General features: G+C 35.3%; 6 protein-coding genes across 8 annotated transcripts; 2 read left to right on the top strand and 4 right to left on the bottom strand.

The window, feature by feature from the left end:
• Positions 1–1,133: 1,133 nt before the first annotated feature.
• LOC108972432 (synaptic vesicle glycoprotein 2B) lies at positions 1,134–3,801 on the bottom strand. 3 transcript variants are annotated; one of them, XM_018939005.1, is made up of 10 exons: positions 3,719–3,801; positions 3,447–3,608; positions 3,216–3,378; positions 3,032–3,153; positions 2,661–2,952; positions 2,500–2,601; positions 2,277–2,421; positions 1,533–1,810; positions 1,333–1,460; positions 1,134–1,269 (listed from the first exon to the last, which is right to left on the bottom strand). In XM_018939005.1, the coding sequence occupies exons 1-10, from the start codon at positions 3,768–3,770 to the stop codon at positions 1,220–1,222; spliced, it is 1,494 nt and encodes a 497-aa protein (XP_018794550.1). In that variant the 5' UTR covers positions 3,771–3,801; the 3' UTR covers positions 1,134–1,219. The 3 variants fall into 3 exon arrangements, with proteins under 3 accessions (XP_018794550.1, XP_018794560.1, XP_018794541.1); XM_018939015.1 differs by having other exon boundaries at positions 3,447–3,621; positions 3,719–3,753; XM_018938996.1 differs by having other exon boundaries at positions 3,662–3,737.
• A 326-nt stretch (positions 3,802–4,127) lies between these two features.
• Positions 4,128–5,262, bottom strand: LOC108972339 (ATP synthase mitochondrial F1 complex assembly factor 1). Its single transcript, XM_018938880.1, has 3 exons — positions 4,934–5,262; positions 4,550–4,877; positions 4,128–4,484 (listed from the first exon to the last, which is right to left on the bottom strand). The coding sequence occupies exons 1-3, from the start codon at positions 5,170–5,172 to the stop codon at positions 4,221–4,223; spliced, it is 831 nt and encodes a 276-aa protein (XP_018794425.1). The 5' UTR covers positions 5,173–5,262; the 3' UTR covers positions 4,128–4,220.
• A 283-nt stretch (positions 5,263–5,545) lies between these two features.
• LOC108973257 (probable prefoldin subunit 5) lies at positions 5,546–6,374 on the top strand. Its single transcript, XM_018940380.1, has 3 exons — positions 5,546–5,762; positions 5,825–6,034; positions 6,095–6,374. The coding sequence occupies exons 1-3, from the start codon at positions 5,667–5,669 to the stop codon at positions 6,269–6,271; spliced, it is 483 nt and encodes a 160-aa protein (XP_018795925.1). The 5' UTR covers positions 5,546–5,666; the 3' UTR covers positions 6,272–6,374.
• A 27-nt stretch (positions 6,375–6,401) lies between these two features.
• LOC108973252 (calcium-binding and coiled-coil domain-containing protein 2) lies at positions 6,402–7,517 on the bottom strand. The gene is made up of 3 exons (XM_018940366.1): positions 7,128–7,517; positions 6,638–7,060; positions 6,402–6,580 (listed from the first exon to the last, which is right to left on the bottom strand). The coding sequence occupies exons 1-3, from the start codon at positions 7,329–7,331 to the stop codon at positions 6,509–6,511; spliced, it is 699 nt and encodes a 232-aa protein (XP_018795911.1). The 5' UTR covers positions 7,332–7,517; the 3' UTR covers positions 6,402–6,508.
• Positions 7,518–7,572: 55 nt separating this feature from the next.
• Positions 7,573–10,057, bottom strand: LOC108973245 (T-complex protein 1 subunit alpha). Its single transcript, XM_018940353.1, has 7 exons — positions 9,985–10,057; positions 9,549–9,702; positions 9,401–9,488; positions 9,093–9,326; positions 8,467–9,035; positions 8,219–8,399; positions 7,573–8,161 (listed from the first exon to the last, which is right to left on the bottom strand). The coding sequence occupies exons 1-7, from the start codon at positions 10,055–10,057 to the stop codon at positions 7,787–7,789; spliced, it is 1,674 nt and encodes a 557-aa protein (XP_018795898.1). The 3' UTR covers positions 7,573–7,786.
• Positions 10,058–10,510: 453 nt separating this feature from the next.
• Positions 10,511–13,123, top strand: LOC108972178. Its single transcript, XM_018938693.1, has 6 exons — positions 10,511–10,677; positions 10,765–11,022; positions 11,082–11,239; positions 11,307–12,276; positions 12,335–12,484; positions 12,569–13,123. The coding sequence occupies exons 1-6, from the start codon at positions 10,632–10,634 to the stop codon at positions 12,829–12,831; spliced, it is 1,845 nt and encodes a 614-aa protein (XP_018794238.1). The 5' UTR covers positions 10,511–10,631; the 3' UTR covers positions 12,832–13,123.
• Positions 13,124–13,140: the final 17 nt, after the last annotated feature.

The following is a 13,140-nucleotide window of genomic DNA, read 5'->3' as shown; positions in this document are numbered from 1 at the left end:
TGGCAGTCCAATGGTGCATGGTCTGAGCTATAAAGTGGATGCAGCAAAACTTTCCAGCCAAGCTCTTCCAGTTTTTGGCGAGTCATCAAAGATGTGTGTGGTCTAGCGCTGTCGTCATGTTAGACGAAGTCCTTTCTCTTGGTTAGTTCTGGCCGTTTTTTTTTTCGATTGTTTGCTTCAATCTTATCAGTTGTTGACAGTAAAATGTAGAGTCAATCGTTCGTCCAGGTTGTAGCAGCTCATAGTGGATGTTTCCTTTACAATTCCACCACGCAGTCAGCATAACCTTTCGAGGCGTCAATCCTGGCCTTGTGACCATTTGTTGAGCTTCACCACGCTTGAGCCATGATCTTTTTTGTACATTATTGTCATATTTCGATCCACTTTTTGTCTTCTGTGCTTCTGTGCTTCAGAAATTGTTCGATTTCATTTCGTTTCAGCAAAGAATCGCAGATGTTAATTCGGTCCATTAAATTTTTCACAGACAATTCAAACATCGAGCTTTGCTTTGTAGCCAACCTTTTTTAAATGGTTCAAAACCRTTTGAGGATRAATGTYAAGTACCTTAGYGATGMCATGGCTACTTTTGTGACGGTCCTGATCMATGTTTTCCACAATTTCATCGATATTTTCAASGATRGATCGACCAGAACGAGGTGCRTCTTTCACTTCAAAATTACCACAACGGAAGCGAGCGAACCAWTGTTGTGCTACACGAACTTTAACAACATCGTCTCCGTAAACTTAAAACAAATTTCATTGGTGGTTTGCGGAGCATTCATCAAAATGGTAGAACAGGAAGTACGCAAGCGCGCAAAAATGTTCTAAAACATTTTTTGTCGTTCTAAAATTTTGCATTAATTTATATTTATTTTCAATACGGAATTTGGTATGAGAAATTTGAAAATTATTCTTAATTGAGCTTTTAGATATTTCAAAACAAAAACAAAACAAAGCCCTTAATTCAAACTACTTTTTTTAATACGAGTCAGTTTTATACAGTATCAAATGTGGGTCATGCGGAGCGTATGAGTAACACACAATTTTAAAAGCAAATGCGATCAAGAAAACAAAGCTTGAGTACTTGAAATAAATACAAATAAAAAGACCACAACTTTTTGATGACAATTTAAGATGAAATCAAAATGTCTCAATTTTTAACAATCTCTTTAGACAATATTTATCTTGCTTGCAGCATAGTTGTGCCATATATAAAGCTTTAAAAAAAGTGTTCATCCAAAGGCAGAAAGTATCCGCATAACGCACAAACTGCAAGTGACAAGAAATTCCATTATTCAAACAAACTAAAACTCTTAAAACAACGTTATTCACCGAATGGAAAGCACGAGAACAGCATGAAGGCTTCGAAACAAAAGCTCTCAATCAGTTGAGCCATAATGGTTGTGCCAAAAACTGCGCCAAAGCGGCCGAATATCAAGCAGATGCAAACCGCCTTACCTCTACATAAAAATATTTCAAATTATTAATTAAATTTAAAAAAGTATGTGCAAATAAAATCACGAGAAAGTCACCTTACAAAAGTAGGTATGAATTCCAGTACCGCGCTGTTCATTAGATTAGTCATTACCGCCGGTATTGAAAGGAAGAGAATAAAGGTGGGAGGTATTATATTCAAACTGGACACAAACGGGAGGCAAATGCCGCTGATTCCTGATATCATTAGTGCTATGCAAAATATGGGCTTTCTCGGAASGACCAACAATATTAGACCAAAGCAAAGGTATTCAATTAGATATGAARCACCCAAAAATATGGAGTCCCAAAAAGACAAAATATCGTCGCTACATACCTAGAAGCAATAAAGATRAAATAATTCAACTTTTTCGAAATAYTKATAAMTGGTCTAAAAACTGGCTATTAGATATTAGTACAATACAAGGTATTCCCTGGGATTACTTGAAATTTTTTTTAAACTAATATAAGTACACTGAAATCCAGTTTAAACGAGCTGAGAAAATTTTTCAAGGGAACAGATTAAGAAAACGTTTGCCTAAGGTTTCACTACTTGTTTTATAACGAAGTACACTCCAAATGGAAGAAATTATCGACAAAAAACAACGAGCGCATTTACATACATATCGGATAACTGGAATAAACTATATATTCGATCTTTTGGAGAAAATTGAATACTCCAATTTTTTTGCATGTGCTTACTCAGAGCTTAAACGTCCTTATTTCCACTCACCTTCTATAGTTAAATGCATGTAATATGTAAAGCTAAATAAATATACTTAATAAAAAGACCAAAATCAAACCATTGTCTCCTTGGCTACTTTTTTATTATGGATTATCGCCTCGCAAAGCGAAAATTCCATTTCGTGGCTCTTATTTTTATGCTCTTGTTCCCAAGTCAGAGTATGGTTTCTTATGTCTGTGAACCAGATCGCAACACCATTGGCACTAAACGAATATTTTCAAACACAAAATCATCATATATACATATACATATGTATATTTTTCCTTGACTCTTACACTTACACGAGCAACAGTCCGAACATAACAACGCAGCTGAGCAAGAATCGTTTCRCATAAGGATGGCGGAATAAAGGTACAACCTCCTTGGCCATTGCCCGAAACAAACTTCAAGAAGTGACAGTAATGAGTTAAAGACAAGAATATAAGGTATGTGATATACATACTTTGGTGCTGGGGTCATTCCTGATTTTAATAATGGTCTCATATTAGCAATTCCAAAGTCCTGTAAAGTCTTTCCATTGTTAAGCAGACACAGCCAATTTAACACTTCTGAGCATTCTTCGTTTTTATTAACCAAGAGCAGAAATTTCGGACTTTCTGGCAGCCGCAAAAGCAATAAGAAACTAATCCATCCAGGCACTGAAAATAGCAACCCAAGTACGCGCCAAGAGCGTATTATCAAATTACCGATTATGGGTATATACAAATTCCAATTCACCATTAACTGGGAAAGTCCTACGGGTAATAAAATTCCAGTATAAAATATGCTTGTATATGTTTAACAATAACTGTGTATATAAAGATTTTTAAATACCTGGACAATAGACCATAGCAATGCCATTGAACATGCACATATAGTTAATGATAGAAGCGCGATTTCTCGATGTACAAAATTCCCCGAGATATGTAAGCGCCGCGAAACCAGGGCCAGCCACACTTTAAACATAAGCGAAAAGATATTAGAAAGCAGATCAACATTATCAATTTAATTTAATTACCATATGCCAGTCATAAAGCGAAGAGTGAGAAAAAGCCAAAAATTTGTTATTAACATGGATGAAAACGAGCAAACGATGGCCATTGCGGTACTGCGCACAAGCACCGTTCGCCTTCCGATTTTGTCGCAGAAATAACCCCATATGTAGGATGAAAAGATCATGCCTATGGGAAGATAGAGGCATAAACTACATAAACATATCTGCGAACGCGGTTTATGCTATAGTTGTTACCGATATATGCTGCCGCCTGTATAGCCGCTTTTGCTTGCTCCGAACTAGCGAATTCGCATGCGCTCTTTGGTGCTATGATAGCCATGCCCATTGTTTCGGTAATTGTGAACATTAGCAGCAACCCACATGTGACCAAAAGTTGCAAATGCCCCTTACCGAAGCCTGTGTGAAATGTCTATATAATTTCATTGTTCATCTTTGTTCGACATACATACATATACATATACATACATATTGCATTTTATGAAAGCAAAACCAAACGGGCGATTTACCTATTATAACCATAACATCATCAAAGTGCGTGCCGTACGGTAATGCAGACATATGAATTTTCAGGTAATGACTAAAAATTAAACATTTCAAAATTGACAAATCAAAAGGTTATTAGCAAAACAAATTAGGCACAGTACTCTCCAATGTCACACACGCGAGTAGCAGAAAAATAAAAATAATCGAAAATTGGGACAATATTTTTTAAAAGTATCAAAAATAGTAWTTTTTTTAATGTGTGTATGATGTCACAAGTAATAAAATTATTGCACTTACAACTTATTTCTTTTATAAATTGATAAGTATTATTTAAAATCATTACAAAACCTTATTCACTTTTTTTTTGAGTCCTATCTCAAAGATTTTTTTTTTAACCCTTATATTAATTAAATATTTGCTAGTAAGACAAGATTCGATTATAGCATTAATGCTGATTTATTAGATTTCACAGAAACAAACTTGAAAAACTGCTGCTAAGGATTATACATTTTATTATAGATTACTTTAAACTAGCTGTATATTTTCAACCTCCTTAATTAAGTCCATGTGTTTAAACTCATCTGGCTTTTTGTTGAACGTCTCTAGTAGCTTTAGCTTGTTTTCGTCGCTCGTACAATAAAACATTTGTAATTCATTAGCCAAGCATTGTGCCTCCTGTGCCGTCAGGACTTTGCTGTCGTATTCGCCTCGCATCAATACAATATCTTTATCTTTCATTTCAGTGTAATGTACAATAGTTAGGCACTCTGGCGCGTTTTCGGCATGCACCTATGAATTATATATAATTTAATATAAATCTACAAGCAATTTATTAACAAGGAAACAACACTAACCTGGTAGGCTAGTAGCGGTGTGAAATGCACAGCATTTGCAGCAAACTGCAACATAATAAACTCGAATCCTTCACTACGCGGAAGTGGCAACAAAAATATGGGAAATTGTTTAGCACGTTGCATAAGTGTATCAAACTGATTCACTGTTAAAGTGGCCGCCAGCACATCTTTAGTTTTGTGGTATTCATACCAAATGCTTGAGATTTCTTCTGTTGTTTTGTCTGCGACAAGTTCAAGCTTCATGATATCTGTAAGTTTCTTGTAGGGTATCTCATTGGCTTCCTCATCTTTCCGTGGTTGTTTTGGATTGAGAAGTTCGGAATAAGTTCTTTAAAAAAGAACTATTAATGCAAATTTCCTGACAATTTATAGTTAAATTTTTACCTCGATTGACTCTTCCCATCCTTAATAGGATTGGCAACTTTGTCCACACGTTCTAAAAACTCTTCCGGCGAAGTTTTTTGAAGCCTGGCAATTTTCTCTGCGTATTTATCGAAATATGGATTTTTCTCTTTCATTTTATCCAAAGCCTCCTGGGCACGTCTCATTGCTGACATGCTTAYAGTTCTTTTAAGTACGGTGTTGACTGATAAAAGGCGCAAGCAGGAGCGGGAGCATGCCATAACAAATGTACGACTTACTTAAAATTTTCCCAAATCGCTCGAAGGAATACGRTTTTTACACATGGAAGACGGCTAACATTTATTGACAATGACAAATTACACAACATAAAACAGCTGTTAGGGTAGCCCATTAAAAATTAAATGACCTTTTACTTTAAAGTTAATTGCTATTATTATACCTCGCGGTTTAAAGAAATAAACGACTTTCCCAAAATTAAATAAATTTACTTTTTAAAAGGGACGTTTTTCRTATAATTTGGATTGTTTGATRTCAGGGAAAAGTGATTTTATTATTSGTACTTGGAAACCCTTATTCCGTAATGGAATTCGGAAACCCTYCGTATTCGACATTTCGACAATTCGAACTGCAACTCATCGAATTATATTTATCTATAGAGGTGTGTGAAGCTCTATTTCGCACGCGATTTAAGGAAACATTTGTTAAGATATTCGCTTTTAAAACACTTATTTGTTAATATAAAACCAAATACAAAATGTCGGCGAGTAGTAGCGATGTAAAAACAGAACAAATTGATTTAGCAAAGCTAAGTTTGGAACAATTAATGCAAATCAGACAAGAAATGGAAAAGGTGCGTCCACGAATATGGCTATACCTAATATAAAATTTTTGAAAGAAAAAAACTTTTTGTAGGAAATCAACAGCATTCAAGCTTCATTACAAACTCTTTACAATTGTAAAGCGAAGTACGCTAGCTCGAAGGAGGCACTGGAATCATTCCAACCTGAGTGGCAAAATCGTCAAGTATTAGTGCCGCTTACAAGCAGCATGTATGTACCTGGACGCATTAAAGATCTCGATAACTTTGTAATTGATGTTGGCACAGGTTATTATGTGGAAAAGGTTTGTAAATTTGTGTCTAAAATATATTGATAGTATAATTCAGAATTTTTAACTTTAAAGAATTTGGAAAGCTCTAAGGACTATTTCATGAGACGTGTTGATTATTTACAAGAGCAAATTGAGAAAATTGAAAAGATTCAAATACAGAAAAGTAGATTTCTAAATGCAGTTGCAGGTGTAATGGAGATGAAACAACTCGCACTCTCGAAACAGATGCAACAACAGCAAAGTGCATAAATAACAAAACATTTTYCTTAATATTGACAAAAAATTAACGGAAATTTGCTTGTATTGAACGAATTCGCCTGCAAATAGTAATAAAWGAAAAGCTTAAACACAACCTCTTCATATGCCAATCGATCTATATATTTTTACCATTTTGGGGGGAAGTAAGTTATACATTAATATTATTATACATTCACATATATTTGGTACATTTTAAACCAGTCTGTATCTTACATTATTTTAAACAAACTATTTCTTTTTAGCTTCCTCAAGTGCAATTCCGAGCATCTTAATTTTCTGTTCATATACTTCCTTTAAATCCTATAAAAAAAAAAGTTTATAATTAGAAGAATTTTTTTCAAAAGTCGTTTAGTGTACCTTAAATATTTTCGACTGTATATCATATTCAGCTCGAAGTTTGTCATAAACTCCTTTAGATATTAATAACTTCTTCTCAGTTATGGCACATTTATCCTTCTCCGCTTTAATCCATTGTTGAGATTTCTCCAAACGCACTTGCATGTGATCACATTCGGCACTCTTCAAATTTAACATATCTTTAGTCACCTGTACAACATCCTTCATTGCTTCCACTTGATTCTTGAGCACCTCAACTTGTTGCTCTTGTTGTTTACAAACTTTAGTTTTTTCAAAAAGCAAAGTTTTCGCCTTCAGCAATAACTCATCTTGTTCCTGCCGTGACTTGGGAGCATCCACACCGCCCAACATAACCGACTGTTTGAGCGATTGCTCCAATTGATTTACCCTACGTTTAAGTTGTTCATTTTCTGTTTGACTTTGCTTCACAATTCACAAAATAAATGTATTTTGTTATTAAATTGTATTAAAAAGAATGTATTATTCTAACCTCTAATTCCTTACGAAGTGTGAAAATTCTTTTGCGCGACTCTTCTACCAGCGCCTGTTTTTCACTCTCTAATGTGAAAACTATATCCAAAAGTTCATTACTTTGTGGCTGGGTTTCTTGATCTTGGACTGCTGGTGAAATCACATTTTCATTAGCCAAATTATTGTTAACATCTTCTATGGACTCTGCAGTGTTTTCAGACATATTGCTATTTTATTTAAATTTCTCCAAAAATTTTCCTGCGAATATATCCGCTGTTTTCCTACAACTCGGACAAAATGTTTGTCTTCTTCTTACTTTATTTATAAATACCACACTGCATTGCTATTTTTAGCCAGTACGAAAAGTGCGCGCGCCGCTGAATATACATATGCCACCATAAATTTAAGTAATTCGCATTAATGTATATTTCCGGAAATAATTTTTATTAGAAAAATAAATGGTATTGTAGTCCAAAATTTATTTAATTAAATTTTAGTAAATAGAACTGAACAGAGTAACTGTTGTTTAATATGTAGTGTGTGRTTGAAAAGTGACATTTGTTACCATCGAAACAGGTTCTGACCTTATCATTAAAGTTTAAAAGTAAACGTAAATTATAAGTGTGTAGAAGAGGCAATACGAGTGGAACCAAAACTAACGAATGGTTCGAATGCCAATTAGCCATCGAGCTCCCCAGCGGCATGGGCGTCAGCATAGTTTTTGCCTCCCTTTTCTTCTGGATTCAGTTTGATCATATCATCGATACGCAAGATGGTGATAGCGGCTTCAGTAGCAAATTTAAGTGATTTTATTTTTGACATCGCTGGTTCTAGAACACCAGCCTTCTTGTTGTCGCGGACAATACCTTCAATCAAATCCAAACCCGTCCACTTAAGTTGAGCGTGTTCAGTTTTTGTTTGACTGGAATTGTGGTAAGCACGTAGCTTTGCAACCAAGTCAGTAGCGTCCTTAGCAGCATTCACCGCCAATGTTTTTGGAATGACCAATAGAGATTTTGCAAATTCGGCGATAGCCAATTGTTCGCGGGAGCTCTGTAAAGTAATTTATATTTATAAAGTTTTCAAATGCTATCCTATTATTAAATTTACCAAAGAAGTTGCAAAATTTTCCAAATATATTGAAAGTGCTGCTTCRACACAACCGCCACCAGCTACTACTTTTTTACTTTCCAACACACGCTTTACAACGCACAGTGCATCATGAATAGATCGTTCCATCTCATCACAGTAGAAGTCATTAGGTCCCCGTAAGATAATAGAAGCAGCAGCTCTATTAGCGAAATGTAATCATTTAACGACTTCACACAAAATCAGCACAATTATTCTTCAACACTTACCTAGCTTTAGTGCCTTTAATCAAAATTAGTTCATCATCACAAATTCGCTCTTGTGCAACTTCGGCAGCTTCTCCGACCATAGATGCTTCAAAGCTCTCTTCCCCTTCCATATTAGTCAACGAAGTGAGGAAGGCGGCTCCTGTGGCTTTAGCAATAATTTTCAAGTCACTCTTCTTAACACGACGCACGGCCATGGCACCAGCCTCAACAAAGTATTTCATGCATAGATCATCAACACCACCTGAGCATAACACAACATTTACTCCGGTGGAAAGTATTTTATTGATGCGTTCTTTGGTGATATCCATTTCACGTGCACGAATTCCTTCTAGCTTGTCTGGGTCATTAATGAGTACTTGCACTCCCATTTTCATTTTTGTCTTTTGTAGAGAGAAATCTAAGCAAGCTATTTTTGCGTTGACAATTTTTTTCGGCATTTGTTGTGAAGCAATGGTACAGTTCAATGCATAACCGGGTATCAAAACCGACTCGCGTGCTGATTTGCCATGAGCCTTCAAGACATTTATAGCCTTAATTGAATATAACGGACTTCCTTTCGGATCTATGATCTACACAAAAGCACAACAAATTAAACATCTTTAATAATCAATTTCCAATAAATATACCTTCACTGCTTGCGCGGCATCCACAACCATAGTGGCGAACAAATCAGCGTCGGCACCAATGATTTTCGAACTCATCGATGTTTTTGCAATGTTAATTAGGGAATCACGTCCCAGCTCATCAACAGGAGCTGTTAAATGTTCTGAAATGTATTTGCAAGCTTCTTTGCATGCCAGACGATACCCAGCAATGATTGAAGTTGGATGAATTTTTTGCTTGACAAGCTCATCAGCATTCTAAAAAACAAGTGAKATCATATATACATAGTTAAATTTTAATAAATAAAACTATAAATATTATTATTACGTACCTTTAACAACTCTGCGGCTAATATGACAACTGATGTTGTACCATCGCCAACTTCTTCATCTTGTAGTTGCGCTAGTTCCACAAGAACCCTTTTATATAAAATACARCATTGAAGTTTAAACGTATTATGTACAATTCAAAATACTTACTTGGCAGCTGGGTGCTCCACCTCCAGCAATTTGAGGATTGTGGCACCATCATTGGTAACAGTGACATCACCAATGTCGTCAACCAGCATTTTGTCCAAGCCAACAGGGCCCAARGAACTTTTTACAATATTTGCAATGGAGCTCGCAGCCATAACTGAAAGCATATTAAAAATATTTCAAAACCACACCCTTGCCTCTTTACTTAAGGAACTAWATGGTAATAATTGTAACCTCACTTTTTCATTTAAATTGTATGTATTTTAATTAAGAAATAAGAACTGTAAGTTTTGATTTTTCATTTAAAATATCACACATTTGCAACATTATTTTAAAAAAATTCTCGAAAAGTCACACAATTCAAGAAATATTTCACATGGCTTTTCGTTCTCCCGGCGATACTTGGTCGCAGATGTTTTTATAACTCTGAAAATCTTACCATTTTGTGTACGMACAGAAGCGCCTGATTGTCTTGTGCCCGCAATGGACAGAGGGCTAGCAATAGTGGACATTCTTTTGGTTATTCCTTGAGATTTTTAATTAAAAAATCAACAATATTTCAAAATGCTGAAGAAAAACGATGTGCGCCTGACTCACTGTGTCGGTGACAAGAAAAATGTGTACTTGTTCGAATTCGAAATGTCGTCTTTATTATAATTTTCCTGCAAGTGGCAGCCCTCAACAAGTGTTACCGTAGTAAACATTTTGCGGCAATAAAAAAACTATGCTTTCGAATATATAWAATCATTAAAATTTTAAAGAAAAAATTTAACGTTGCATTAACCTTTATTTAGATTCGATAATTCAACATATAATAAAAATAGTAAACTCTGCTTCATCTCAACGCAACAAAGAGAAAAGAGTACCGATTGCCCTCTTCTAATATCAAAAAAATTTAGAAATCGATACTTATGATTTATCGATGTTTTAAAAACACCATTTACATCACAATTACTGCAGTTTATTTAGTTTATACGTTCTCTAACATTCCTGTCGTAGTTAATTACAAGTTATTAGTTTTAAATAAATATAAACAATATTTTGAATGGTTAAAGTACAAATTAGAGCATAAATGTAAAGTTAAAAATGATACCATTAAAATGTATATTACTTCTCGGCGCTGTAAGCATAGGTAAACAATTGTTCATTGACCACACCCAGCTTCAGTATGGATGCTGACTCAAACCATTATTAAACTTTATACATATTTTATAAAAAGTTTTAGCGCAGCAAAACCAATTGGAGCAAAACAGATGTATTATTCCAAGAATTCTACAAGGAAGTTGGTTCTCATGGGAAACTGGTTTTCCCACACAAACAGTCATAGATGCGACTTCCATGTCACGCCGTGGAGTATGTGTAACCATGTCTGGCCATGGTGATGAGTATTCATTCATATTTAAAGAGCGGTCGGCAAATTGCTATCATTGTGTTCGCACTGTTATACGAACACTGAATGTGTTTGAAAAAGTTGAAGGTACAAATCAATTTATGTTCAAATAATTTTGTGACAAAAATGTCCCTTTTCTATTTTAGGTCCATGCGTTTCTATACCAACGGGAGTAGAGCCAAGCGTCGAAAATGTTTGCAAAGGAATAAAAGACGATCAACAATTAGTGACATTGTTTAACGAAAATTTTGTTCCCATTAATTGTCGATCGTCGCTTGAAGGCGTGTGGCATTTCACATATCAAGTAATATCAGATATACTATACTTCTCAAAGAAACTTTTGTAAAATATTTGTTATTTTTTTCTATTAGAATCGTTTCCGGTTTACTGGTGTCTGCAACAAACCCGATGCGCGTATCCAATCTTGYCAAACAGCTGGTACTCAATTCTTGATACAAAATCAGAAATTCAATGTCACATACCAACAGTGTGAGGGAATGGAAGGCACATTTTCTGGTACTGTGGAGTATAGTTGCTTGGGCGATTGGTTTGTCGGCAAAAATCATTATTTTGCGGTGGCAAACACGAAAGAATCGCGTAAAGATGAAAAATACCGCTGTTTTCTGAAAAATCGTGACGATGATTTGTACATTGGTATCTCCATTACTGCTGAATGTAATACTTTAAAAACGCCAGAGAACTCGCCCGAACGTCTTAAGCTTACACCTGTAAAAGCAGAATATGTTGAACCCGGTTGTACACTCCCACAAAATTTCTCTGGTGAATGGGTTAATACTGCAAATATCGATGCAGATGTCTCTATTAGTGAAACTCATATAAACGAGACATACTACCCCGATCGAGCGCGTTACCGTCGTACGATATACGTGTGTCGCGAGCGGCGAGATAATCGAATTATGATGGCTCGTCTAACAGTGGATGGCTGTCAAAAGGATTATGTATGTTTTGATTTTCAACCACGTCATCACAATATTATACGCTACCGCAAAGGTTTGGCTGTTATCAAGGACGATTTCAGCACTGTTTGCTCATGGGTTCAGTTCAAAAATGCAGAAGCTTGGAAATATGACTTGTTTCTAGCGAAAAATCCGGTACCAGTACGTTGCCCCGTGGCGGGAAAATTCAATTTTACACAACGTGGAGAACATCCCTTCAGAACAAGAATTCTTGGAGGTGTAACCCTAAGTCCTCGGCCGAACATACATTGCAAACAAAATATATCGGATTTATCAGTTTGTGACACAGATCAAAAAGAATTGGCTATTGATGAGAACTACTGTCTATCGGTAGATCATTTGGGAAGGCCTGTGGATATATACAGTTAGTTATGTTTYTAAATTTTACTAAACAATTATTCCAATTTAATTTAAAACTTTAGGTGACCCTGACTATCGCATGAAGTGTATAGGTTTTTGGAAAGAGAATCTCAAATCTTACCTCATTACTTATGATGATTTGGATCCACTTTCTAAGTACCGTTGTTGGGTATATCAACGCGCAGATTTAAATCGTGTKCTAATGTCCCAAGGTTTGTATGTTACGAACATTATAAATTAATTTGCTACCAATTATGCTTAACGGTAACATCGAAAATACATTTTTTACTTTGCAGCTGTTGGAGCCTTTTGCAAACTAAATCAAGATGTCACCTCATGGAATCACACAGAGGGTGCTGCAGTCGCCATCGATGCCATAGAGTACGAACGAGAGCGAGACGACTGCCCTATGTACTTCGATGATGGTGCCTATCCATGGAAAGATTCGGACGCATCCAACATTATATTTGATTGGGATTTTTATAAAGCAGGTGCTAGCCCTATAATGTCATATGCAAGTGGTATTTTTTTAAGTGTCGTCACATGGATTTTATTTTAACCAACCGTGTTTATTACTAACTTTCATAAATAGTTTTTTAGAATATGGTGTTAAAAATTTTTAAATGCAACGACATTACCTTAATCAGGAATCTCTTAGAACGTATAATTTACGATTTTACAAACTTGAATGTGTCTTATTAGCTCATAAGTAAAAATATTCGAATAYATTTGTACATTCCGTCCTCATTGGAAAATATAATTCTAAGTCGAAATTCATGTATGTAAAATTACGTACAGCTGTTAAGTGTACTAAACCGTCCATTTTTAAATAAAATAAAAATTAAAAGCAAGTATGGAGTTTAATTAA

This window comes from Bactrocera latifrons, unplaced genomic scaffold (assembly GCF_001853355.1).
Source record: "Bactrocera latifrons isolate USDA-ARS-PBARC rearing strain unplaced genomic scaffold, ASM185335v1 scaffold_11, whole genome shotgun sequence".
NCBI lineage: Eukaryota > Metazoa > Arthropoda > Insecta > Diptera > Tephritidae > Bactrocera > Bactrocera latifrons.
Note: the sequence above shows the minus strand (reverse complement) of the source record. Positions and strands in the feature narration are given on the sequence as shown.